Source organism: Anomaloglossus baeobatrachus, chromosome 3 (genome assembly GCF_048569485.1).
Source record: "Anomaloglossus baeobatrachus isolate aAnoBae1 chromosome 3, aAnoBae1.hap1, whole genome shotgun sequence".
NCBI lineage: Eukaryota > Metazoa > Chordata > Amphibia > Anura > Aromobatidae > Anomaloglossus > Anomaloglossus baeobatrachus.
In genome coordinates, this window is record NC_134355.1 from 276,448,802 (window position 1) to 276,475,382 (window position 26,581).

At 44.6% G+C, this 26,581-nt stretch overlaps 1 protein-coding gene across 1 annotated transcript in view; it reads left to right on the plus strand.

Annotated features, from left to right (window-relative positions):
- Positions 1 to 26,581, plus strand: part of SGK1 (serum/glucocorticoid regulated kinase 1) — a 278,785-nt gene that overhangs the window by 91,402 nt on the left and 160,802 nt on the right. Inside the window, exon 2 of the mRNA XM_075339860.1 lies at positions 6,965 to 7,186. Within this exon, the coding sequence (XP_075195975.1) occupies positions 6,965 to 7,186 (222 nt within the window). The remainder of the gene's footprint in view (positions 1 to 6,964; positions 7,187 to 26,581) is intronic.

The window sequence follows — 26,581 nt, forward strand, 5'->3', positions numbered from 1 at the left end:
TATGGTGGACACCACCACTACCGTTGACTAGGTTTCCCGGGGATGGTGTTATGCAGCTCGGTGTTAACCCCTCCGCGGGCAGGGGGCGATGGTCCCAGGGGCCCGCGGAAGGTGAGGGCCGGGCTGCAGGGCGCAGTGTTGCAGTGCAGCGCGGCACGGTGCCTGACGGCACTGGTGTACTCACTCTGCCACAAGATAACAGAGTCTCTGGTGAACCAAATGGTAGAATGGACGGGGCCCACAGCCGGCTGCGGTGTTCTCCCTGGACAGGTTGGTAATGGCTGTCGTTTCCCTGCATCTGTGTTATGTAGATCTTGACTCCCGTACCTGGACACCAGTAGTCCGCTCTCCGGCGTGTAAATGTCGTAGGAGCTCGTTTGCCCGCAGACGCTGGCCTTTTGGATCTCTTGCATTTGGTGGTGGCACTTATCCTGGATGGTTGGGCTGTTGCCTTCAATCGGGACTTGGGTGGGAATGAACCCCTGAGGTCCAGACCGCAATCAGTAAATTTGACTATCAGGGCGGCTTCTAGCCTAGTCGGGGTCTGAGTACCCTGCCTGGTGCTTGGCTCTAATCGGCTCCCCGGTTCGGTACCGGCGGGCAACCGCCCGACCCCGGTGGTACGGTTCCACCGACCGTACACCAACTCCTGCAGACGGCCACCACCGTCTGCCGACCTTGCTGGAGGTGACTGGGCTCCAACCCAGACACCTAAACAGTTCGTGGCAGGCCTGGTCCAAGGTCTGCCCTTGACCTTTCTTCCTCACTCCACTGCTCTCTCTGACTGACTGTCTGTTGTCTTTTCCCGCCTCCAGGCCTGTGAACTACTTGGTGGGCGCAGTCAACCGCCTGGCTCCGCCCCACCTGGTGTGGACATCAGACCCTGGAGGGTGGCAACAAGGATTTTTGTGTGACTGTTGTCACCTATCCAGGGAAGGGGTTTGTGTGGTGTTGTGTCTGTGACTACCTGGCTAGTCCAGGGTGTCACAGTATGCGCACCACATACTGTAAGATTAACTTCCCACAAACAGTTTTTGGTGAGTTCTTGATGCTGCTTATTTTTGATGTGCATAAGAACCAGCTTCTCACAGTTCTAACAAAATGGATGGGATTTATAGAAATCTCCTGCCCAATGTGCTTCTTTTTTACTCAGTGTAAACTGACCTGTGGCGCGCGTTTCAGATCTGAAACATGTCAATTTCACCTGCAGGTACATAGAGTTTAGTGTGCAGAATTTCCCCAATGGCTCGTATTAGATGCAAAATATCCTCAGGTAATATACTGTATGTATAAGCATTTTTAGTGTATCTCCACTGCAGAAAACGCATATAATCCGCACATGACGGTATCATGAATGTTTTATCAAAGCCAAATAACAGGAAATATGGAAAAACAAAATGGCTTTATTTAGAACATGATATACCAAGAGACAAAATTGCAAAACATAATAAAAATGTATGTCAAAAAAAGCAACATAAAGACACAATGAAAAGAACGCAAGTTACCTAATTTACCTAATTGAATGTAGAAATCTGCATCTTATTAAAACTCACCAAATACTCATCATGGGAAGGTTTCAGAAGTCTGAAGTCACAGTCACTAAAGACTTTTATCAGAAAATAAGACCACCCCTTTAAGGTGTTGACAGTATGGTTAAGCTTCTGAAGGACCTTTCTTCAAATCTGTCTTATGTGTTCTAGAAATGTGAACTAACTTTTTCCATAAATTTGGTTATTTTTACTTGCACCATGTTGGAAGCGCATATTACACCACTTTTCTGGAATATATCAATAATGAAATATGTCCCATTGCATAAGCAACGCACATTTTACCAACATGGCTGATATTGGTCTGATCACGTCCAGTGGTTGCTTTTCGGTCAAACCTATCTGACTGGCTGCTTACAGCTCAAGCTTAGATACTAATCTCCGATGAATGCTCTTTTTTTTTTAGCAAATCAGTAATAACCATTTTTAATAAGACATTAACCCCTTCATGACAGTTGATTTCTACTTTTTAATTTTTTTTTAGCCAACATAGATATGAGGACTTGTTTTCTTGATTGTGTTGCCATTCACCAAGACTTATATTTAATTTTTCAGTTGATGGAGCAGCATGATAGCTTATTTTTTGTGGATCGTGACGACGATTTTATAGATATAATTTTGGGATCGATATGACATTTAGATTGCTTCTTACAGCATTTCTCGCGATATTGTGGCAACCGAAAAAAAAGCAATTTTGGAGTTTTTAACTTTTCTGTTTACCTATACTGTTAATCGTGTATTTCGATGGATTGTATTGGACGCAGTAATTCCAGATATATATACTGTGTGTGTATATATATATATATATATATATATATATATATATATATATTTATTATCTTTATTTTTAATGGTGGAATAGGTAGTGATTTGAACATTCTTTTTTTCCCCATATTTTTAAAACTTTCTTTCTTACTGTATTTATTAGACCCCTTATGGGACTTGAACTTTATGCCTTTTGGTTGATTTGACTATATACAGTAATTCATCAGCATTGCTGTAAATTCTAAAAATTACGGTCTCCATTGAAGCCCGAATTCAGAGAAATATGAATAAGCATAACTGCTATATGATACATAAAAATATGAAAAATACAATTAGCCATATGAAATTTTGGAAAAATTGAAAATGTGACATTGCATGACTGCTAAGGATTATTTGAAAAAAGAGATATTTAGCTAATGTATTGATCAATTCATGACTGCCCGATAACCACTTTACGGTAATCTCTTATTTATATGAATTGATCAATACATTAGCTAAATATCTCTTTTTTTTCAAGTAATCCTAAGCAATCATGCAATGTCACATTTTCAATTTTTAAAATTTTTCATATGGCTAATTATGTTTTTCATTTCTTTATGTATCATAGAGCAGTTATGCTTATTCATATTTCTCTGAATTTGGTGTGCAGCTTTCTTATTTATATAAATTGTGTATTTTTTAGCTAGCACCCTGTTCACATTTGCAATGGTCTTTCAGTAGTCTTTTTGATTGTTGTCCTTTGAAGCCTGGACACAGGATGTGCTTCAAAGGAGCTCTGTAATGACAAGCATAGAGGTATTCATCCACCTTTAGCTGTTATAGCAACCCATCATTGCATCACAGGGGCACGGATGGCCACATAGAATGACACACCCTCATGCTGGCACGCTGCTAATTCCACTGACAGAGATTGTCAGCAGCATTTAAAAAGTTAACTGTCGCGGGCGGGGTCGCTATAAGGCCACATGCACACATTGAGTATTTGGTGAGTTTTTTTACCTCAGTATTTGTAAGACAAAACCAGGAGTGGAACAGTCAGAGGAAAAGTATAATATAAACACGAACACCACTTCTGTATTATTACCAACTCCTGGTTTTGGAATACTGAGGTAAAAACAAACCAAATACTCAATGTGTGCACATGGCATTAACAGGAGGTCCTGATTATGTGTCACAGCCAATACCTGCTGTTTATGGGGCGAGCTCACCCCATGAGTCTGTGTCATACACCCACTATTGACTTGTGCCGTACATATACGACGGACATTGGTAAGGGGGTAAAGTGGTGGTATATAGGCCATGAATAATATGGACTTCGGAGCTTTGTTTAACACACTGAGAGCTTAGTGATGATTGTAAAATACAATGAACTGAGCCTAACACATATTGTTGCCAGCTGTGCATCTGGATCTGATCAGGCAGGAATCGGATATAACTTTCAGTAGAGCATATTTGTAAGGAAAAATCCAACAAAGTCAACGTATTCCTATTTCTATCAATATTTAGGCTCTTTCTACTCAGTAAAATGTAACCCATGTGCAGGATCACATTAAAGTAAGCAGAAATGCTTCCTTACAAAATAGTGGAAAATGATTATGTTCATTTTTATGCAATTTCATTAAATCTGTCAAAGTTAGCAGGTAACAATAAATCTATACTATACACACAATAACATTTATACACATAACATTTCAATAAGTTATATTTATGATTTACTAGTAGATTTACCTGACTTTGCATGGGTTATAGTTTCTCAAAAATCTTGAAACTTATTACATTTTCACCCTAGCAACAACATTTTGAAACGTGGGTGAAGCTGAGCCGATGGTGCATGGCCGAGCGAATCCTGAGAAAATGCTTAATTTTATCCAAAAATATAGTATGAATTTAAGACAGAACTGTATTCATGTCAAAGTCTGGAGTGCATTTCTAACACATCGTAGCTAAAGGATGTCGAAAATACATGAAGAGGTGCATGCACCTTGCTGTAGCACACCATGGTTCAAGACTTAAGCGGGCTTTACACGCTACGATATTGCTAGCAATTGCTAGCGATATCGTATGCAAAAGCACCCCCGTCGTGCATGCGATTTCGTGTGATCGCTGCCACAGCGAACATTATCGCTACGGCAGCGTCACACGCACTTACCTGGTCGGCGGCGTCGCTGCGACTGCCGAACAATCCCTCCCTCAAGGGGGAGGGACGTTCGGCATCACAGCGACGTCACCGCAATGTCACTAAGCGGCCGGCCAATCAAAGCGGAGGGGCGGAGATGAGCGGGACGTAACATCCCGCCCACCTCCTTCCTTCCACATTGCGGCCGGCGGCAGGTAAGGAGACGTTCCTTGCTCCTGCGGTGTCACACACAGTGATGTGTGCTGTCGCAGGAGTGACGAACCACATCGATAATCAACCATTACCGATTTTTGGTTTTGAGATGACCTCTCCATGGTGAATAATTTTCACCATTTTTGAGGTCGCTTAAGGTCGCTGGTAAGTATCACACGCTGCGATATCGTTAATGACGCTGGATGTGCGTCACTAACAACGTGACCCCGACAATAAAACATTCACGATATCGTAGCGTGTAAAGCCCCCTTTAATGCCAGATATTACTCTGATCACTGATATAATATATTGCAATGCTCAAGCCCTGGGATACATTATATATGTCTGTTAGACAATGCTCTTGGCATGGTCTAAAAGGTCACCATAGCTGTCATTTAACCTTGAGTTGCCATGGCAATGATCTCTCCACCGTGATAAGATCACGAAAGTCCCAATTGGATGGGAGTGGCTTCGACATATAGGGGGTTAAACAGCAAGGGAAGGTGTGGGCACTGAACCCAGCTGAGACAGCTGGAGCTTGGCTATCACTTAAAGGGAATCTGTCACCAGGGTTTTGCTCCCTCATCTGACAGCAGCATAATGTCAAGACGGAGACCCTGATTCCAGCGGTGTCACTTACTGAGCTATTTGCTCAGTAAGTGACACCGCACGGCACTCCTTTTAAACTTTGTTGATGCTTGGAAATGGTCCAACTCCGTAAACAATTAAATAAAATCCAGCACTCAAACTTGTAGAAATGCAAAAAAAAATTTATTGACAAGCGTAGTATTCTGTGTGACAATCAATATAATGTTTGGGTCATATGTGACCTTCTTCAAAATATTTCACACTGTAAACATGATAACTTATCATGTTTACAGTGTGAGATACTTTGAAGAAGGTCACATATGACCGAAACGTTATATTGATTGTCACATAGAATACTACGCTTGACTATAAAAAAAAAAAAAAAAAAATTATAATTTTTTTTGCACTTCTACAAGTTTGAGTGCCGGAATTTATTTAATTGTTTACGGAGTTGGACCCTATCCGAGCACCAACAAAGTTTCAAAGGAGTTCCGTATTTTGTAACCAGAATTGTCATTTTGATAACATCAATGTTGTCTCTGTTGCAGATCTAGCAGTTATACAGAGCTCATGAATATGCTGGACTACCTGCAGCATGCCAAGTAGTCCTGTAATGATAATCTACTGCTGATTAATCAGTGATTTTATCAAAACTACACTAAGCAGCCCAGTAAGTGGCACATCGCTGGAATCAGGATCTCTGCCCCTACGTTCTGCTGCTCTCAGAAAACTGATGACAAATTCCCTTAAAACTGACCTACTGACATCAGAGCTCCTGGTAACGTTAGGGATTTAAATTGATCTGGATCATGGAGACTACAAATTCCTTCCTTCCTTTATTCTATTACATTGCCATGTGATCAATGCATCTACGAGGTTGGTGACTGAGCTGGACTTTTCATGGAATAAATTTACTATATGAAGCCACCTTACAAATTGTCTCACTTCTTTATTTTCAGGGATTAATCGTGCTAGCTTTCTAGTCATGAAACCAGATGCTCATGAGACTGACGTCATACCTGCCTCTCTCCTCCCTGAGCGCTTCAGCTTACCTATTCAGTACCGGGCAACATGATCAAATACTTTACTTGGAGAGCCTTTATTCTGTCGAGGGTGTGGGGACTTTTTAAACTAAAAATAGTCTTACTGTGAAGAACACACATATATATTATTTGTTTGAAGTGAACCTTAGACGTGTCATTAGCGAGATGAAAGTGTATGTTATGTTTCTTTCTTTTTCCATATATGACTTTTCAGAAGTTAACTAACCATACTGATTCATCAGTTTTACCCTAAAACATCAATACTCAGTTCGAGTTCCTAAAAATATTATATAATTGCTATATAGGTATTATACATATTTACTTCAAGTCAAGAAAAGCAAACAAAAAAAAGCTTATAATGTTATAAACAAAAAGGCAGTCAGGCGTTATGGTTTTTGCCCCATTTTTTACATGCTTTTTTTGGTGCAGAATTAAAACTGCAGCAAAAATGCACAAAGAGTTGACATGCTGCAAATTTAAATCTGCAAGGAAAAAAAAGCAAGGTGTGCATGAGGCTTCTGGATTCTCATTCACTTTGCTGGCGTCATGAAACCCTTCAGGTTTTGTGGCAAAATTGGGCAAAACAAATGCAACAATTCTGTGTTTTTTGATTAACTTTTTGCATACTATAGAAATGAATGAAACAGACTGTGTAAAGAGTTATAGTTTAATTTTCATACAAATTTTTCTAGGTAAGACGATGGATAAAGAAGCCATCATCCAGCAAGGACAAAAACCAAAATAAGAACTTGAAACACACACCTGGATCCACTGTGATGCATATTACACCTCCGCTAGAGGATTCGGAGATTCTACCTTGTCAAAGTTACCTAGACGGCCATTCCTTTGACAGTTATACAACTTCTCAAGATTCACAGATGCACTACTGGGAAAGCCAAAGAAACTGCAGCACAGTAAGTTTACACCATAGTTTCTTTATAGTCATGTTGAATCTTGTAAAGTGTTAATATTATCATTATCAACTCTAACAGTAAAAGCCTATGAACACTAAAAATTATTGTCCTGTTTGTCTTTTTTACATAGTTACTTAGGTTGAAAACAAGACTTAGGTCCATCTGGTTCAACCTTCCTCCACCAGTTCTACACCTGGTCACCAAGTCATTTATAACCAACAATGTTTTTTTAAATGTTTAAAAGCTGTTATAGTATCTACCATTACTACCTCTTGTGGTAGGGCATTCCACAGTCTGACTGCTCTAACTGTAAAGAACCCTTTCCTATTTAGATGTCGGAATCGCTTTTCTTCCACTCACACTGAATGCTCCCTGTTCCTTAGTATTGTCTTTGGAAGAAATAAGTCATGTGCCAGTCCTTTATATTGACCACACATGTATTTATACATATCAATGAGATCTCCTCTGAGACGTCTTTTTTCTAAGCTAAATATATCTAACTTGTTCAACCAGTCATCATATGGGAGGCCTTCCATTCCTTGTAGTAATCTAGTTGAACAATCTAAAATGAGAAAACTGATGGCATTTCCTAACAGACAAATGTGAACAGGTGCATGCTGAACATGAAACATACTCTAACAAAAATACAGCTGCATTCTGAAACACTAAAGCATGAAAATATTTAATACAAAATGTGAGGCATGCATTACTACTTAGGAAATAAATGTAAAAATTGAAGCACTCAGTACATAAAAAAGAGATTTTTATGTGAGCCCAGCAGCCAGGGTCAAGGCGTTTCTCTTTCAGCTGGGTCCCTTCCTAAATATCTCTACCCAAGCTAAAAAAAAACTAACATTTTATGGGCGATCTTTAACCTGCTAATAGGAAATTTAAAATTGCCTTAAGCTTGTTGGAAGGAGCTCAGTCAGAAGGCATGATCCTATAATATAAAATGAGAAAACTGATGTCACTTCCTAACAGACAAATGTGAACAGGTGCATACTGAACATGAAACATAGTCTAGCAAAAACACAACTGCACTCTGATACCTTAAGGCATGCAAACATTGAATATAGGAATTTAGAGATGCCTTACTGCTAAGGAAATAAATGTAACAATTGAGACACTTAGCACATAAACAAGGCCAGTTTCTTTTTGAACAATCACAATAATCAACATCAAAATATAAAATTATTTTTTGTCACTGAATTAAATTTAGTATTTGTTGAACAATCTAGAAACCTAGGAGTCTTGAGAATGTTTGTCTAAGACTAGGCTCACATATATCCAATGCGTTAAACTGAGTATGGCATTAGGCTGTGTGCACACGTTGCGTTTTTTACCGCGGAAACGCTGCGTTTAGAACCGCAGCGTTTCAGTGGCAAATTGCATGCGTTCAGCTTTCCCAGCAAAGTGTATGGGAAAGCTGAAAAATCAGTGCACATGCTGCGTTTCTAAACGCAGCGTTTTGGATGCCAAAAATCGGTGCGGAAAGAAAAGCAGCATGTCACTTCTTTTGTGCGTTGTGGCTGCGTTCTCTCCCCCATTGAATCAATGATGTGGGGTCAGAACGCAGCTACACCGCATGGAGCTGCTTTTTTTGTTGCGGTCCGCGGCCTTTGTCGGCACGCCAGAACGCAGGCATTTACCTGGAAGTGAGGTCAAGAGGCTTCCTGTTGACCTCACTTCCTGGCAAAGTCCAGGAAAGCCCCCGGTGTCACCAAAGTGCCCGCCCCGACCCCCGACCCCCCCCCCCTCCCGAAAATCCAACATGGCCGCGCGCACAGTAGCGCACCGGCCGCCCTGCTCCTATGATTTCTGTCGCATGTGCAATAACACATGCGACAGAAAAATGCCCCCCAGGCCCTGCCCGGTCACCCCCTATTCCCCCGGTATTCCCACTTACGTGTCCGGTCGCAGCGCTGATCCCCCGCGGCCTCCTCCTCCTCCTTCACAGCAGACACCGGCCGGTCACATGAGCAGAGCAGCTGACAGCCAGCACAGTGTTCAGAGAGCTGTGCTGGCTGCTCGCACTCTGCAGCTGTGACCCGGGGAGAGTGGGTGCAGATTTTTGGCACCCACTCTCCTCAAATGGAGGGTCTGCCCTCCTAGAAAATGGGGGATACGTTCCCTGAGCGTGCCCCCATATTCTAGAAGGTCCAGAGGCGACGTGGGACGTCCATATGGATTTCTGCGGACCCATTTTTTTCAAATTTTTTGATTAAATTGGAGAACAAGGGAATGATTTGGGGAGTGTTTTTTCTAATAAAAAATTTGTTGTCTTTTTTTTGCTTTTGTTTACTGTCAATTAGTTATGTCGGGTATCTAATAGACGCCGTGACATCACTAATTGCTGGGCTTGATGCCAGGTGACATTACACATCTGGTATCAACCACATTTATTACCCCGTTTGCCAACGCACCAGGGCGCGGGATGAGTTGGGGCGAAGCGCCAGGATTGGCGCATCTAATGGATGCGCCACTTCTGGGGCGGCTGCGGCCTGCTATTTTTAGGCTGGGAAGAGTCCAATAACCATGGCTCTTCCCACCCTGAGAATACCAGACCCCAGCTGTCAGCTTTACCTTGGCTGGTGATCTAATTTGGGGGGACCCCACGTTATTTTTTTTTTTATTCTTTATTTATAAATAAAAAAAAAAAACCTGGGGAGCCCTCCAAATTGATCACCAGCCAAGATGAAGCTGCCAGCTGTGGTTTGCAGGCTACAGCTGTCTGCTTTACCCTGACTGGCTATCAAAAATAGGGGGGACCCCACGCCATTTTTTTCATTTTTTTTATTTTTTTTTTTATTGGATAAATACTAAGCTAGGCACCCTTTAGTGCCACATGAAAGGTACTAAAGGTGCCAGCTTAGAATATGCAGGCGGGGGTGGGACGTTCTATATATTTGACATCCCTTCATCCATTGACGCTTTTTAGGCTGTGTGTCCACAATCAGGGTTTGCAGCGTTATGGGCGCTGAGTGTTTTCCCTGCGTCCATAACGCTGCGTAGTAGAAGCACAGTGGAAGGATTTTTGGAGATCCCATGCCCACTGTGCTTCTTTTCTCCACAGCATAAACTGACCGGTAGCGTGGCTTCCCGAGCCTCAGCATGTCAATTTATGCTGCGGAGACGAGAGTGTTCTCTGCAGGTAGCATAGAGCTCCACAGCAGCCTGAACCCAAATCGTGGGCATGGGCAGCTGCAGGAAGGCTGACACTGTGTACTAGACGCCGTGTCGCTGGATCATGGCCACATAGCCTTAGGCCCCTTTCACCCGTCAGTGATTCTGGTACGTTTGTGCTTTTTTTAAACGTACCAGGATCACTGACATACGCAGACCCATTATAATGAATGGGTCTGCTCACACATCAGTGATTTTTCACTGCACGTGTCTCCATGCGGCGTACCCGCGTGTGCGTGATTGGCGCACGGAGACATGTCCATTTTTTTCTGGCATCACTGATGTTCCACGGACCACGCAGTGGTGTGATCCGTGAAACACGTGCTAGAAAAAAACGTGCTTTTAAAATAAAAATCATTTTAACTCACCCGGCGTCCAGCGATGTCCTCTGCAGCCCGTGCAGCTTGCTGCTTCTGAGCCGGCTCATTATTGTCGCGCATATTCATGATGCACGACACAGCCGACCCGGAAGCAGCTGCTGTGGGGGTCAGCGCCGGCTGGATGCTGCACCGCGGGAGCGATCAGCACCATGGAGAGCGGGAGCGGGTGCAGGTGAGTTAATCTCTAAGTGCAATCACGGGCCACGGAGAACGGAGCCCGGATTGCACTTAGACAACCCATGTGTGCCGTGATTCACGGCACACGGAGGGACATGTGCGTGTTTTACACGCCAGTGAAAAACGTCAGTGTTTTTCACTGACGTGTGAAACGGGCCTAAAAGTGAGAATATTGTTGCTACAGCAACATTTTGGGGGAAGTAGCTGTGGATTCAAAATGCTTAATATACTCCTGAATAAAATCCTTGATGGGTGCAGATTCCAAAATGGGGTCACTTGTGGGGGTTTTCTGACGTATAGGTATCTAAGGGGCTTGGTGCGCGAAGTTTATTTCAACTTTTCCAAAATTCAAATGGTGCTCCTTCCATTCCAAGCCCTCCCATTTATCCAAACAGAATGTGGAGAAGGAAATGACATCACAGGTTTTTTTTTCCAAAGGTCTATGTTCAACCAACTTTATTAACACTGACAAGTCTTAAAAAACGCACCTAAAAAAACGCATGAAGAACGCATGAAAAACGCATGAAAAACGCATGCGTTTTCGATGCGTTGTTTCTCAAAAAGCATTGTTTACAATTCTCCCCTCTGCCAGAGGGTGCGTTTTTTTCCGCGCGGAAAAAAAAGCAACGTGTGCACATACCCTTAGAGTTTCCATCATAATCCCTCAAAAAGTGGAATGTCAGGGGAACCTCAACAGAACCCCAATGGAGCTATTCTCTCTTTGGACTCCACCTGTTTTCTGCCCTGGTAGTGTACTACATTTTGAGATTACTCTATTCGACATTGCTGGGACACAAACTAGACGAAATCCAAAGTGACTTTTCATAATAGGGAATAGCTCCAACAAGGCTCTTTTGGGTTTCCCACAAAAACCCAGAAGCAGTACTTAGCATAAAGGACTGGATATTTGTACACCAAACCCAACTATCTACTAAAATAAAGCTTAAAGGGTGACTTTCCTGCATTAAAAGGATTTTTCCCATTTTAAAAAAGTGATGTTATACCACCAACATATGCTATCACTTTATGATCATTAGAGGTTGGGCTTCTGAAAACTCCAACAATTCAGAAATTGAGTGGGACACATTATGGGTTTAGTGTTGTGTCTCTCCTAGCCACCTGGCTGTGCAGAACTGCACTTTGACCTATGCACTTGCCCTGGGGAACTGGAATAAGCAAGGGGGAAAAGGGAAAAAAGGATGTAGGGCTAAATGAGTGCTGGTCCACTTCATAAAAAAATAAAATAAATACATCTTTATTTTTATATAGCGCTAACATATTCCGCAGCCCTTTACATACATCAGGAATACTGTCCCCATTGGGGCTCACAATCTAGAGTCCCTATCTGTATGTCTTTGGAGTGTGGAAGGAAACCGGAGTACTCGGAGGAAACCCACGCAGACACGGGGAGAACATACAAACTCCTTGCAGATGGTGTCCTTGGTGGGATACGAACCCAGGACCCCAGCGCTGCAAGGCTGTTGTGCTAACCACTGAGCCACCGTGCCGCCCAAACTCATACTTCATACTCAAGATCAGTAATGGCAAATCCTAGCAATAGGCCACCACTTTATAAAATGGGAAAACCCAATGAAAGGAAACCAATTGATAAGAAAATAACCTATTGTTTATCTCATATTTCTGTGTTAAATGATGGGTTAAAAAATGGTGTGGGGGGTTCCTCCTTGTTTGATAACCAACCAAGGTAAAGCAGACAGCTGAGGGCTGATATTATAAGGCTGGGAAGGCCCATCGTTATTTCGACCTTGTCAGCCTAAAAATAGCAGCCCAAAGCTGCCACAGAAGTGGTGCATCATCTGTGTTTTTAGCATTTAGGCTGCTTTCACACTATGTTTTTTTAACATCCGTCATGAACGTTTTTTAAACGCAAAAACGGATCCTGCAAACGCATGTGTTATTTTCCAGGATCCTGTCACTTTAAGTTTATGGGCGGGCATTGGAGTCATGTGATCGGGAGGCTCGTAAGCAAGGTAAACATTGGGTAACTTGCTTGGATACCTGATATTTACATTGGTTATGAGCGTCTGCAGCTGCTAGGAGCCGGTTCTCTGCACACGTAACCAAGGTAAACATCGGGTAACTTGCTTGGATACCCGATATTTACATTGGTTACGAGCGTCTGCAGCTGCTAGGAGCCTGCTCCCTGCACACGTAACCAAGATAAATATCGGGTAACTAAGACCGCGGTTACCCGATGTTTACCTTGATGTTTACGCTCTCAGGCGGGGGAGAGTGGAGAGAGGGAGATGGAGAGAGAGGGAGGTGGAAAGAGAGGGAGGTGGAGGGAGGGACTGATCACGCGAGGCTGGTTTCTGTGCATGCTCAGTAGGGCAAGCAGGATCCTCTCTATCAGTATGCCAGCGTTCACATGCGTTTGCGTGCTGTTTAGTCAGGATCCAGCCATTTGCAGTATTTGGACGCAGCTAAAAACACTACAAGTAGCGTTTTTGAAGAATGTTAAAAAACTGCAAGTCGCTGGATCCTTACTATAACGCACGCAAACGCAGGTGAACGCATGTTGACGCGAGTCCATTGCAAATGCATTGCAATGAAAACGCATTTGCACTGGATCCGTTTTTGCGTTAAAAAAAGTTCATGACGGATGTTAAAAAAACGTAGTGTGAAAGCAGCCTTAAAATTCAGGTGCCTGTGCACATCAAAATTGAAGACAGTGTCCACAGAAGGGTGGAATAGTGTTGGGGAGAGACGGCAGGAAGAATGCGCAGACGTAGAACTTCTGTCTGTGCACTTGACGTCACAGAGACACTAAAGAGAAGGGAAGGAGAAATCTTGTATAAAGATGACTGGAGGCAGGATTATCTTCTGAGCAGCGCACACCCCATAGCCTGGAAGATAAACACTATAAATGATGATTATTACTGAACAAGCCATCTTCCAGGATACATACAGGTATGGCTAATTTCGGCTGAATACAACCTGCATGCCCATATTAATAACTAAAAAAAACCCTCAAAAGGGTGAAAGACATCCTTTCAAACAGATGGTTTTCATTTGCTGGATAAGTTCATTCATCAAGTTGCACAAAGAGAAGAAGGAAGATTTCTGTGGTCCTGTTAACGTGCCAGCTGCAAACTGCTGGTGAATACAAGGTGCTTAGGATCATATTTCATTCCTCCCTTTGAGGTCTCTTCAGAGTGGAATCCTTGACCTTTCAATAATTGGGTGCAGAATAGTTATAAATTTGACTGTAGCCACATGTTAGCTCACCTCTAGCTCAAAAAGGTCTGTGAAGTGTGAAATTCCAGTTCTAAAGGACCGCAGTCTGATTGGGAAAAATAGAGCCCTGAGATATATTTATTTTCTGTTGTCACATTTTATATGCCATGATTCATTTTATTGTGGAAAATGAACTTTGTATGTTAATCAGAAATGCCATAAAAGAACAGAAATCAGCTCGGATAATCAGAACACTGGCTTGTTTGGTTAGTAATGGAAAATATTTATAGAGCACAGATTTTTATACTCTTAAGGGGGCTTTACACGGTAGCGATATCGCTAGCAATTTCTAGCGATAGCGTGCGTGTAAGTACCCGCCCCCGTCGCGCATGCGATTGTTTGTGATCGCTGCAGTAGCGAACATTATCGCTACGGCAGCATCACACATACTTACCTGGTCGGCGTCGTCGCTGTGACTGCCGAACAATCCCTCCTTCAAGGGAGAGGGACGTTCGGCATCACAGTGACGTCACCGCAACGTCACTAAGCGGCCGGCCAATCAAAGCGGAGGAGCGGAGATGAGCAGGACGTAACATCCCGCCCACCTCCTTCCTTCCGCATTGTGGCCGGCGGCAGGTAAGGACAACTTGACCCCGACGACAAAACATTAACAATATCGTAACGTGTAAAGCCCCCTTTAATCCCCTTGTGCACCTAATACTGTATATAGTTCAAGGTGATTTGAAGGCCTCAATACATATATAATAATCTGTATCATTTATACTATTTATCAAATCTATTTTAGGCTATGTGCGCAAAAGAAAATGACTTTTTCTTAAGGAAAAACCGGACACTGTGAAAGAATCCGGCACCTACGGTAAAAAAACGCACCAAAACTGCAACGAAATCCGCATGCGGTTTTGCCGCGTTTTGATGTGGTTTTGGTGCGGATTTGGTGCGGATCTGCCGTAGTTTTGGCGCAGATTGGTCTCTGCGTTTTTTTGCCAATAATTAATGGCAAAACCACAGGGACCTGCAGAAAACAAGTCACATGCACATTAATTCCACAGCGGAAATTCCGCGGGTAAATCCACAGGGACAAAAAAATGCAGTGTGCGCACAGCTTTTTTTTTTTTTAATCCCCATAGATTTTGCTGGAGAAGGACTGCAGAAATGTTATAAACATTTTCTACAGCATTTCTGCATCGAAATCCGTGGCAATTCCGTGGGTAAATTTACAGCGTGAGAACATGGCCTAAGAGACTGGACTCCGAACAATCAATCATACATTTTTGAAGACTTGTTTGAGCAAATCTTTGATATGCAGTAGGCACTGTGGTCCATGTGAGGTACAAGGACGTTAGGCCTCAGAGTATGGGTATAAATACTTACTCTGCAAGCCCTTTAGTGACCCTGCATTGCATAATAAGATGCACACCAGCAATGTCTCCTGACTAGATTTTTACTTGGTGCTATTATAAGATCTTTTCTTCACTCCCCATATCCAATCATTCACTCGCATGCTCATTTCACCTATTCCTTAAAAACATCTGCAGAATTTGGCCTTAGCTTTATGAGGCGTTTTTGAAGCAGAAACTCCACAAACCTCAAACTCTCTCAATAATTTGAAGTTTCTGTTCAGTTTCATCTCCAAAAACTCATCAAAAACAAACCCTTATTGTTACTCTGATGTATTTATGTCCCTACTACTGGAATTCTCCACTAATTGCTCTACTTCTCTCTAAATTCTGCCCTCAGCAATTTACAGCGCCTATTTTTCTCCAGCCCTTACAATAATGCTTCAACCCTGTGCCAGTCATTGCACAAGTTGCCATCTCTGATAGAATTAAAGTTAGGCCCCTTTCACATTGCGTTTCAGTGGCTTCGTCGGGGCATACGTCCGAAATCCCACCCCTCCCCCCACAAAACGAGTTTTGGACGTATGCGCCGACAGGGTCATTGAGTATAATGGAGCAGACAGAGCAAGCGTATGCTCTGTCTTGCACCAATTTCGGGTGTATATGCTTTCTGCAGGTGGATGCCCAGACGTAGCAGCCTACGTTCGGGTGTCCGCCTGCAAAAAGCGTTTACACCCAAAAATAATGCAAGACAGAGCATATTCAATGGCTCTGTAGGCGCATACGTCCAAAACTCATTTTGTGGGGGGGGCAGGATTTCGGACATATGCCCGATAGAGCCACTGAAACGCAATGTGAAAGGAGCCTTAAGGATGCTTTTCACGCTGCAACATTGCTAACGATATATCGTCGGGGGTCACGTCGTTAGTGACGCACATCCGCTGCCGTTAGCGACATCGCAGCGTGTGACACGAAGGAGCGACAATCAACGATCGCAAAGGCGTCAAAAATCGTTGATCGTTGACACGTCTCTTTTTTCCATAATATCGTTGCTGCTGCAGGTACGATGTTGTTCGTCGTTCCTGCGGCACCACACATCGCTACATGTGACACCGCAGGAATGACAAACATCTCCTACCTGCGTCCACTGGAAAAGAAGGAAGGAGTTGGGCGGGATGTTCCGGCCGCTCATCTCTGCCCCTCCACTTCTATTGGACGGCTGTAACATTGCTGTGACGCGGCACGAACCACCCCCTTAGAAAGGAGGCGGTTCGCCGGCCAGAGTGACGTCGCAGGGAAGGTAAGTCCGTGTGACGGGTGTAAGCAGCATTTTGCCCGTGACGCACAACCGACGGGGGCGGGTACGCTCGCTAGGGATATCGATACCGATATCGCAGCGTGTAAAGTACCCTTTAGTCTTATCTCATACTACCCAAGTTCTCTGGAATGCACTACCCTATACAATACTGTTAAAATCAGCATCCACAATATTAAGTGTCCTAAAAAAAAACATGTTTTTAGACTAATCTAATGGTTCTCTGTTATCATTCCCTACATTTTCTTCAGAATCTGATCCTTTCTGTAGTATTTCCACATCCTCCATACACTCACTAACACTTTATATCTGAACATATACAGATACAGGATGGTGACCAGTTCATACAAATTTACATGCATTCCTCGATCCATTTAGTATAAAAGATGGCTGCACCATACATGAAAAACACTTTTTACTATTGCATTTCACTTATTTCATTGTACATTGTAAACATCAGAGCTGAGCGCTCATTCCGTGTTGCTCTATAATATCATCTGATCTTGTTTGTTCATGTACCCTATGAAAAATAAAGTCCTTTGGAATATTGTGGCGCTATATATCCAGTTATTATTATTTATTTATTATTCTAACAATATCAGTTCCACTCTGATATAAACCTGCAAGTGATTACGTGTAGAGGCTCATGTATGCGTATATAGTCCCATTGTAATTCATATCTTTGCAAAATAATTCTAGGAAACTTCAATTTTGCAGGTGAACGTTGTCTTCAGTAATTTGAGACACATATCAGTGAAATCATAAAAAAAGAATGCAATATTAGGATTTACTGAGAAAGGCCCATTAACGTATGTATAACAATGCACGCCATTTATGGGGCTGCACATTCAACCAGTTCCTTTTATTGTTCTCATTTCCATGCATGAAAGCTAAGCTAATTCTCCCACATTCACAATATTTTGCAGGGGTCTTACATCTTTCTAACATAACTGTATTATTAAACTGATTAACATTTCTGTATGTATTTCCCACGTAGTCTTATGTTACTAAGGAGTTGATTTGTGAATTCAGAATCCAAAGATAAGCAATATATTCTAATACATTAGCATAGAATTAGGGGAAAAATTCAAAGTGACTGTGATTACAACTAAAGTGATTCATATAACTATTACAACTGTTATCAATTCCATTAGCAATGCTGTGTCTACATTGTACATGTATACATGGGTAATACATGACAAGCAATTTATCCAAAATACTAATGGGAGCAATACCTAGATTTGATGGGCAGAGTCCTTGGGTCACATCCACCAAGGACAACAGCACCACGACGTTTGTATGTAGACTGGAGTAACATTTCTGGCATGTGGCCTGGTGCCACTATCCATCAATTTGGTGGATGGATATAGTGACTGTCATGATTCATGCATGGCTCTGCTGTTGCTGAACCGGTACATGTATCCTGCCTCCGGGGTTAGGTGTCTTGAGAGGGGTTCCTGTGAGAAGTTCTCTGTTTCTTGTCCTGCTATCCTGTACTGTTTATCCTGCCTCCGTTCTCCTTGCCCGACTTGACTTCTGTCCCTCCTGCCCGACCTGACATGACCCCCATCCCCCCGATCTGACTTGACCTCCGTTTCTCCGGCCTGTCCCAATCTCTGTTCTTCCTGCCTGTCCATACCTCTGGCTCTCCTACCCGACCTTTCCTCTATACCTCCCTGTCCTCTGATCTCCTATCCTGGCCCATGTTCCCCACGTCCTCTCCTGTGCTTACTTGCTCTTCTGGTATCCGACCTTGCCTCTGTTCTCTGACTTTGCCTTGTTTTCCCCTCGGTACAGATGTGACATCCCGGCATAGACCTCACTGCTCGATTATCCCTGCTCCTGTGTTAGCGACCTCTAGTGGGCATCTGTCTAACCACACTCAAGATTTCTTTTCCTACCTGAATCCCTGCACCCCCTAGTGGTAGGTTGACAGTGACGCCTCACACGGCTCCACCTATATTGGCTCAGCTGCTAGAAACTACCAAATGTCACAGAATTTGTGCTCACCTCCACATTACGGAAACAACTATTCAAAGTTTTTTACATCAATTTTTTGGGGCGTTCACACTTTAATGCATTGGCCCCTACATTTTACCTATTTAGACCTGAAAACTGGCATTAAGTATGCACTTCTATTTTGCCATTGTATGATGTTTGAATACAAATGTCATCAGCACAACTTTTTAAGCATGGTACTACACTTTCCAATGTTAGATAAGAGCCTGATACTAATGTGTCCAATGTCGCAATTCATTGGACATTTTTTGTTTGCGTAAATTGCGACTATTTATGCATGTAAATTAACATACTTCCGAATATTAGAAAAATGAGGGATACCAATGTTTCAGTTGTCAAACATTATTATTATTTATTATTATTATTATTATTATTATAATAGCGTCATTCATTCCATGGCGCTTTACATGTGAAAAAGGGGGGGAGCATACATAGACAAGTACAATAATCATGGACAGTACAAGGCACAGACTGGCACAGGAGGAGAGAGGACCCTGCCCGCGAGGGCTCACAGTCTACAAGGGATAGGTGAGGATACAGTAGGTTAGAGTAGAACTGGTTGTGCTGCGCTATATCAGACTGAGGGTTACGGCAGGTTGTAAGCTTGTCGAAAGAGGTGGGTCTTCAGGTTCCTTTTGAAGCTTGTCAAGGTAGGCAAGAGTCTGATGTGTTGTGGCATAGCATTCCAGAGTATGGGGGAGGCACGGGAGAAATCTTGGATGCGATGGTGGGAAGAGGAGATGAGAGGGGAGTAGAGAAGGAGATGTTGTGTGGATCGAAGGTTACATGCAGGTAAGTACCGGGAGACTAAGTCACAGATGTAGGGAGGAGACAGGTTGTGGATGGCTTTGTATATCATGGTTAGTGTTTTGAACTGAAGTCGTTGGGCAATGCGAAGCCAGTGAAGGGATTGAAAAAGTTTTTTGACAAAAGCGACCCCAGAAAAAATCAGGCACTGCTGAACTTCCCTGGGTCCAGCTTTTCTAAAAGTGAAAAACTCTTTAATATACAATTTTATATACATGTTAAAAATGACTATAATGCAAATGTAAATATATTTAATCCACACCTTTTAAAATTTCTCTGACGTATATTGCACATGGAACTTTTTGGGTTTTTCATGTTGAAAATCAGTCATAGATATATTATCCTTACCAACCAGAATGTCAGCCACCTTCCCCTAGCGAAGGAAAGAGCATTACCTACCAGGACATGCAGGCCAGTTCATTATTATATATTTTAAAGCTACATTCATGCGACACTTCTAGTGTTGTGGGTTTTTTACATACTCATACTTATCTTCCTACCTGAGCATGACAGCTGCGTATATACGCTCGGGTCGAGAGTACAACGGTCAGTCTAAGGGGCACTTTGCACGCTGCGACATCGCAGGCCGATGCTGCGATGCCGAGCGCGATAGTCCCCGCCCCCGTCGCAGCTGCGATATCCTTGTGATAACTGCCGTAGCGAACATTATCGCTACGGCAGCTTCACATGGACTCACCTGCCCTGCGACCATCGCTCTGGCCGGCGACCCGCCTCCTTATTAAGGGGGCGGGTCGTATGGCGTCACTGCGACATCACACGGCAGGCGGCCAATAGGAGCGGAGGGGCGGAGATGAGCGGGATGTAAACATCCCGCCCACCTCCTTCCTTCCGCATATCCTACGGAAGCCGCAGTGACGCCGGTAGGAGATGTTCCTCGCTCCTGCGGCTTCTCACACAGCGATGTGTGCTGCCGCAGGAACGAGGAACAACATCGGACCGTCGCATCAGCGTAATCATGGATTACGCCGATGCTGCACCGATGATACGAATACGACGCTTTTGCGCTCGTTAATCGTATCATCGAGCCTTTACACACTACGATGTCGCATGCAATGCCGGAAGTGCGTCATTTTCAATTTGACCCCACCGACATCGCACCTGCGATGTAGTAGTGTGCAAAGCCCGCCTTAGTTTTGTGGTCTGATCTCATCTGAATGTACCCATCCCTAAACACTTTAATGTTAAGCCTGATTCGCAAAATGGATTAAAATAGGGCATGTTTTGAGTCTCATGAAGAACTGGAGACTCAGATCCATGTGTTAATCTGATCAGTGTATGGCACAGTGAAGCTGTTTTATTTTTCTTATTAATGGCCTTCAGCTTAATCTCAAGCTATGGCGGAGATGTCTCCGTGATTTTGTTGCAGTCACATACATGGTCCGCAAAACTACACAAGCATGTGAAAAGAGCCGTAGATTATAAAGGGTACATGTTCTGTTCATGAAAAACACTGAAAAAATATGTACTTAAAAAATTGACATCTGAATGAGGCCTTAATGCCAAATGTCTAACATGTCGGTGAGTTTATCACATACAACATTCCTTCATGCTATAAATACTGATTTTATCACTGAGTGGCCTTAGCTTATATATTTTTATGCATTCATATGGTACACAAAGCTGGTAAAGTTCCAAGTCCTTGCTTGAATCATCAGGTAGTTTAAGGCATACACAGCTGTGATATACTAACAACCTCTTCTGCTGCAGTTACTTATTACAAGCTATCTAAGGACAACACTGAGACATTGCAAATGTAATTCAGATATTCTTTATCACTATACTTGCCCTAAGTTCCAATTTAGGAAAAAAATGTAAGGCGTAGATGGGTTAAAAATAAAAAAAATAATAATGGTACCTTCTGCGCAGTCTGTTCCGGAGGTCTCTGGCGACTTCAGAAACAATGCCTTCTCTGTTCATAAGTCACAACAATTACAGAATGCAACGGTCAGGTCACTAAAGCAGCACCTCATCAGAGAAATATCTGAGGCAATACCTGATCGTACCAGACTTCATAGGACCACTGCAGCCTGTGATTGACTGCAGTAATTAAATGCAGAAGGATTTGCAACTGCGACTGGACCTGGAGGTGGCCCGGCAACATATCTATATACCCTGCCAAACAGTCCCTTCATGTAGTAGCATACATAAACAGATTTTTAGAAAAAGTATTTCTAAAACCATTTATGAGACGCTAATTAGGCCTGTGACTAGTATCAGGTGTGTTAAGGCCCCATCACACACAACGAGATCGCTAGTTTCTGTGACGCAGCAACGATCTCGCCAGCGATCTCGTTATTGGTGACACCTACCAACGATCAGGCCACTGCAGTGAGATCTCTAGTCGTTGCAGAATGGTACAGACCATTTTCTTCAAAGGTGATGTCCTGCTTGGCAGGACGCATTGCTGTGTTTGACGCTGTGTGACAGGGTCCCAATGCTACTGCGACCTGTATCGTTAGGCGGGCTTTACACGTTGCGACATCGTGGCTGATATATCGTCGGGGTCACGTCGTTAGTGACGCACATCCAGCACCGGTAGTTACATCACAACGTGTAAATCCTACCTGCGACGATGAATGAGCGCATAAGTGACAAAAATCGCTGATCTGTGTCATGTCGTTCATTTCCATAATGTCGCTCCTGCTGCTGATACGATGTTGTTTGTCATTCCTGCAGCACCACACATTGCTGTGTGTGAAGCCGCAGGAACGACAAACATCTCCTTACATGCATCCAGCGGCAATGCGGAAGGAAGGAGGTGGGCGGGATGTTATGTCCCGCTCATCTCTGCCCCTCCGCTTCTATTGGCCGGCTGCTTAGTGACGTTGCGGTGACGTCGCGGTGATGTCGCGGTGACGCTGAACGCACCTCCCACTTGAAGGAGGGATTGTTCGGCGGTCACAGCGACGTCGCCGACCAGGTATGTGCGTGTGAAGCTGCTGTAGCGATAATGTTCACTACGGCAGCAAGCACAAGATATCGCTTGTACGACGGGGGTGGGTGCTATCGCGCTCGACATCGCTAGCAATCGCTAGCGATGTCGCAGCATGTAAAGTACCACTTACTGTGTCGTTGGTAAGGCCTGACTGTGTGACATCTCACCAGCGACCTCCCAGCAACTTACCAGCGATCCTTATCAGTACGTATCGTTATCGGGATCGCTGGTAAGTCGTTGTGTGTGTGACTGGGCCTTTAGTTTCCTGGCTATTTGGCCCACTAAGCATGTTATCACCCCCCTGTTGGCGTGATAAGATGCTTTAGAACAGCCAGCATCATCACCAGCATGATACAAAGCACTCTCCCCATTACTAATCCAGAGCTTGATGACAGCTGTGATTTTTAGACAAATTACAGCTGTCATGAACCCCTTGTATTACCCCAATTGTCTCAATTAATCCAAACCTGAATATTTGACTATTCGCCCACCTCTATTTCCCATTTGTTACTTCTGGGGTGCAGTATATGAACTCTTTGCATGTAGTTTAACTAAAGTTTCTTCACAGTCTCCTCTAGGGAAGAGCACTTTCACCTCTTCCAGACATTGCCAGTCACAGCTCAGCAGTACCTGAGATGTCTAAACTGCTAGATCAGCTACTGAGCTATGATTGGCAAGGTCTGGGAAGAGTGAAAGCACGCTTCCCTAGGAAAGACTGTTAAGAAAGTCCCGACTGAACCACAAATAGAGATTTCCCATACTGCTCTCCATAAGAAACAAATGTGAATATCTCTGCAATAGAGTGATGCCACGCAAAACAAAAAACAACATCAGAATCAAGAGGATTTCTAGGATTTAGTGCACCTTTTGAGCTAGTAACAGGTACCTTTAATTATTTTAAAATCCACTGGTGTGTTAAATAAAATTACTGCATAGACAATCATTGTAAGGCCTAAGCCACACGACGAGAAAATCGGTGCGAATGGAGTGCGATAAAACATCGCATTCCACTCGGACCAATTCTAGCTTGTGTGTCAGCCCTAATCAGACCGAGAAAACAATCGCACCATGCTGCGATTGTAATGCGAGACTCTTTTCTCTCGCACCCATTCAAGTGAATGGGGAGAGAGAAAAATCGCAATGCACTCACGGTACACCGGTGTACCACGCGTGCAGAGCGAGAATGGCAATAGCCGGCTACGTAGGAGAGAGGGAGATAAATCCCTCCCTCCCCTCCGCAGCACCTGTCCGCCCCTCCACAGAGCCGGCCCGCCCCCCGCAGCTGAGGTCCGCTCGCACAGTCGGACCTCAGACGTAGGGATACTAGCATGACACTCAGCTCCAGCTGTGCTGCCAGCATGAGCCGAGTGTCATGCGAGCATCGCACTAGTGCCCCGTGTGGCCCCGGCCTAAAAAAAATGAAAATTGTGAGGTAAATCCTGGGATATGAAGAGGAATTATGACTAGAAGTCATAATTGCTCTCATCACTCCCTGGCAGTGCCCCCCCTCCATTCTTGTGCTCAAATGTCCAGCATCTGTGAAGGTGTCACATCCCACTTACACCTCCAACAGCCATCTCCTCTGATATGGAGATGAGATGATGTGAGGACAATGGACCCAGGATGACTCCCTGCCGTCACCCTGTAACAAGAGTTGTATCTCATTAGCAAGGCTTGGAAGTAGCCAGACAGAACGACTCCAGTAAAAAATGGTTCATATCTCGCAAGCCATATCTCCGATAAATATGGCAACCATAAAAATGGTGTCTCCGCATGTGGACGATGCCGGCACCCCCTTTTTATGGGAGCAGGACATTGGGAAATGCCCCAGGCGTGATATCAGCCAATGGGGAACTGGCAGACAGGTCATGAGTCCCCTCGTTCTGTAGCTAAATTCATAACTGTCACAATGAGAGCATTGGCGTCTGTCTACGACGCTCCCAGGCAAAGTTATGGCCAAAATCCCCTTTTCTGGATAATTCTGATCCATGCAGGGGGAGTGGCAGTGCTTCCCCGTGAGGTCACTAAGGTAGGAGGGGACCTGGATCTGCCCAGGTTGATAACCCTACTTCGGCCATTTTCCAGTGTTCTTCTGCTCGGGGGCCTGGTTGGGAAAGACCTGTGAGAGAGTTCCTGGAAACCTGGTCTATGGCGCCCCCCTGTGGCCAGACGCACAAGGTAACTGATTGAACTGTGTATGCCTGTTTGTAAACCATGCTTTATCTGTAACTGTACTCTGACATATGTATATTCTGTAGATTCCCTATTGTATATATTGTAGTTTCTAGTGTGCTTTAGGCGATTAAATTATATAATTAATCTTGGGCTGTTCTGTTATCTCGATCTTGAATCCCACGTCTGTGTGTTCGGCTAATAGTTACCGTGAAGCGGTTGGTGGCAGCGAGTTGTGCCAAGGATTATTGTGGGGAGGCCAGTGAGATTCGGGAAGATATTATATATTCCGCCCGCGGAGGTCGGGGGAATATATACCCTACTCTCACCGGGGACCCTTCAATAATCGGCATAAGTAGTATAGCGGCCTCCTTGCTTATTGTCGGGCAATTCCATAATTGGCCTGACTATAAGAGGGGCGCTAGAGAGCGCGTCACGTGCTCTGTCTGTCGGTCGGGAGGTATAAAGGAGGGGTGACCCCCACTTGTTACCCCCCGATTGTGACGTACTGGTAGCCAGCGCGGGGGATTTCTGAGTGACCCCCCCGGTGGTTTGTGACATATTGGTGGCATAGCGGTGGGATCGAGATAATAGTGTGTGTGAGTGTGAGACCCATACTCCCAGACACTAAAGACTGCCTGCAGCAGCTGTGGCTGCTGGGGTCTTCAGACTAGCTCAACACTAGAGTGTCAGAGTGCAGATACTGTAAGGTGTGTGGAGGCATCAGGTGTCAGTTCTGTGTCAGTGACCAAAAGTCTGCAAGAATGGCTGATGGCACCAGGAGCAGAGCTATGCAACTGGCCAATGCTAAGGCAGGAGCCGAAGAGAGGGAGGACGGTGCTGTGGACAGCAATGAGGAGGTTGCCCACGAGTCCTCCAGGAGCTCGACGCCAGAAAACCGTTCTGCAGAGGACAGCGCACAAGCTGGCAATTATGGACAAGATGAGGAGCAGCTCACCCAAGGGTCCTCAACGAGCCAGATGCCAGCCCTCCGCTCTGCAATGGACAGTGAACCACCAGGCTCCGCAGCGGGCCGCAGATCACCACGTGCCATTCCACCGAGCCTGGGAGGCTCGGATAGCCTTCTTCAAATGGCTATGGCCCTACTCCAGGCTGGAGACCGGGAGGGCTACCAGGCACTCCTGGCAGAGCGCAGGGCAGCGCGTGAGGCTGAGGCTGCGGAGCGGCAGGCAGCGCGTGAAGAGCGCCAGGCAGAGCGTGACTACCAGCTGCAGCTAGCTCAGCTCCGGCCCTCATCAGCCACATGTGACCTTCGAGACACCAAACTTCCAAAGGTCCGTGTTGAGGACTTCCCAGTGCTGGAGAAGGATGGAGACTTGGACTCTTTCTTGACTGCTTTTGAACGGACTTGCTTGCAGCACCATCTGGACAAGGACCAGTGGGCCAAATACCTGACCCCCCGTTTAAGGGGTAAGGCCCTGGATATCCTTGGGGACTTGCCTGCTGAGGCAGATCAGGGCTACGACACCATCAAGCGGGCCCTGATCCAACAGTACAACCTCACTCCAGAGTCCTACCGCAAGAAGTTCCGGGGCCTACAGAAGGGACCAAAGGACTCCTGGGCTGACCACCGGCGGGCACTTGCCCGAGCTGCCGACCACTGGACCCAAGGCCTGCAGCTTTCCACCGGACCGGAGATCCTGGACTTGTTCATCACGGAGCAACTCTTGTGGAACTGCCCTGAGGATCTCCGCCAGTTCATCCGAGACCAGAAGCCAAAGGGGTCCACGGCTACAGCTGCCCTTGCCGATGACTACACCAACAACCGGGCCCCTGAGGCCAGGAGAGCGGCCACCAGCAGCACCTGGA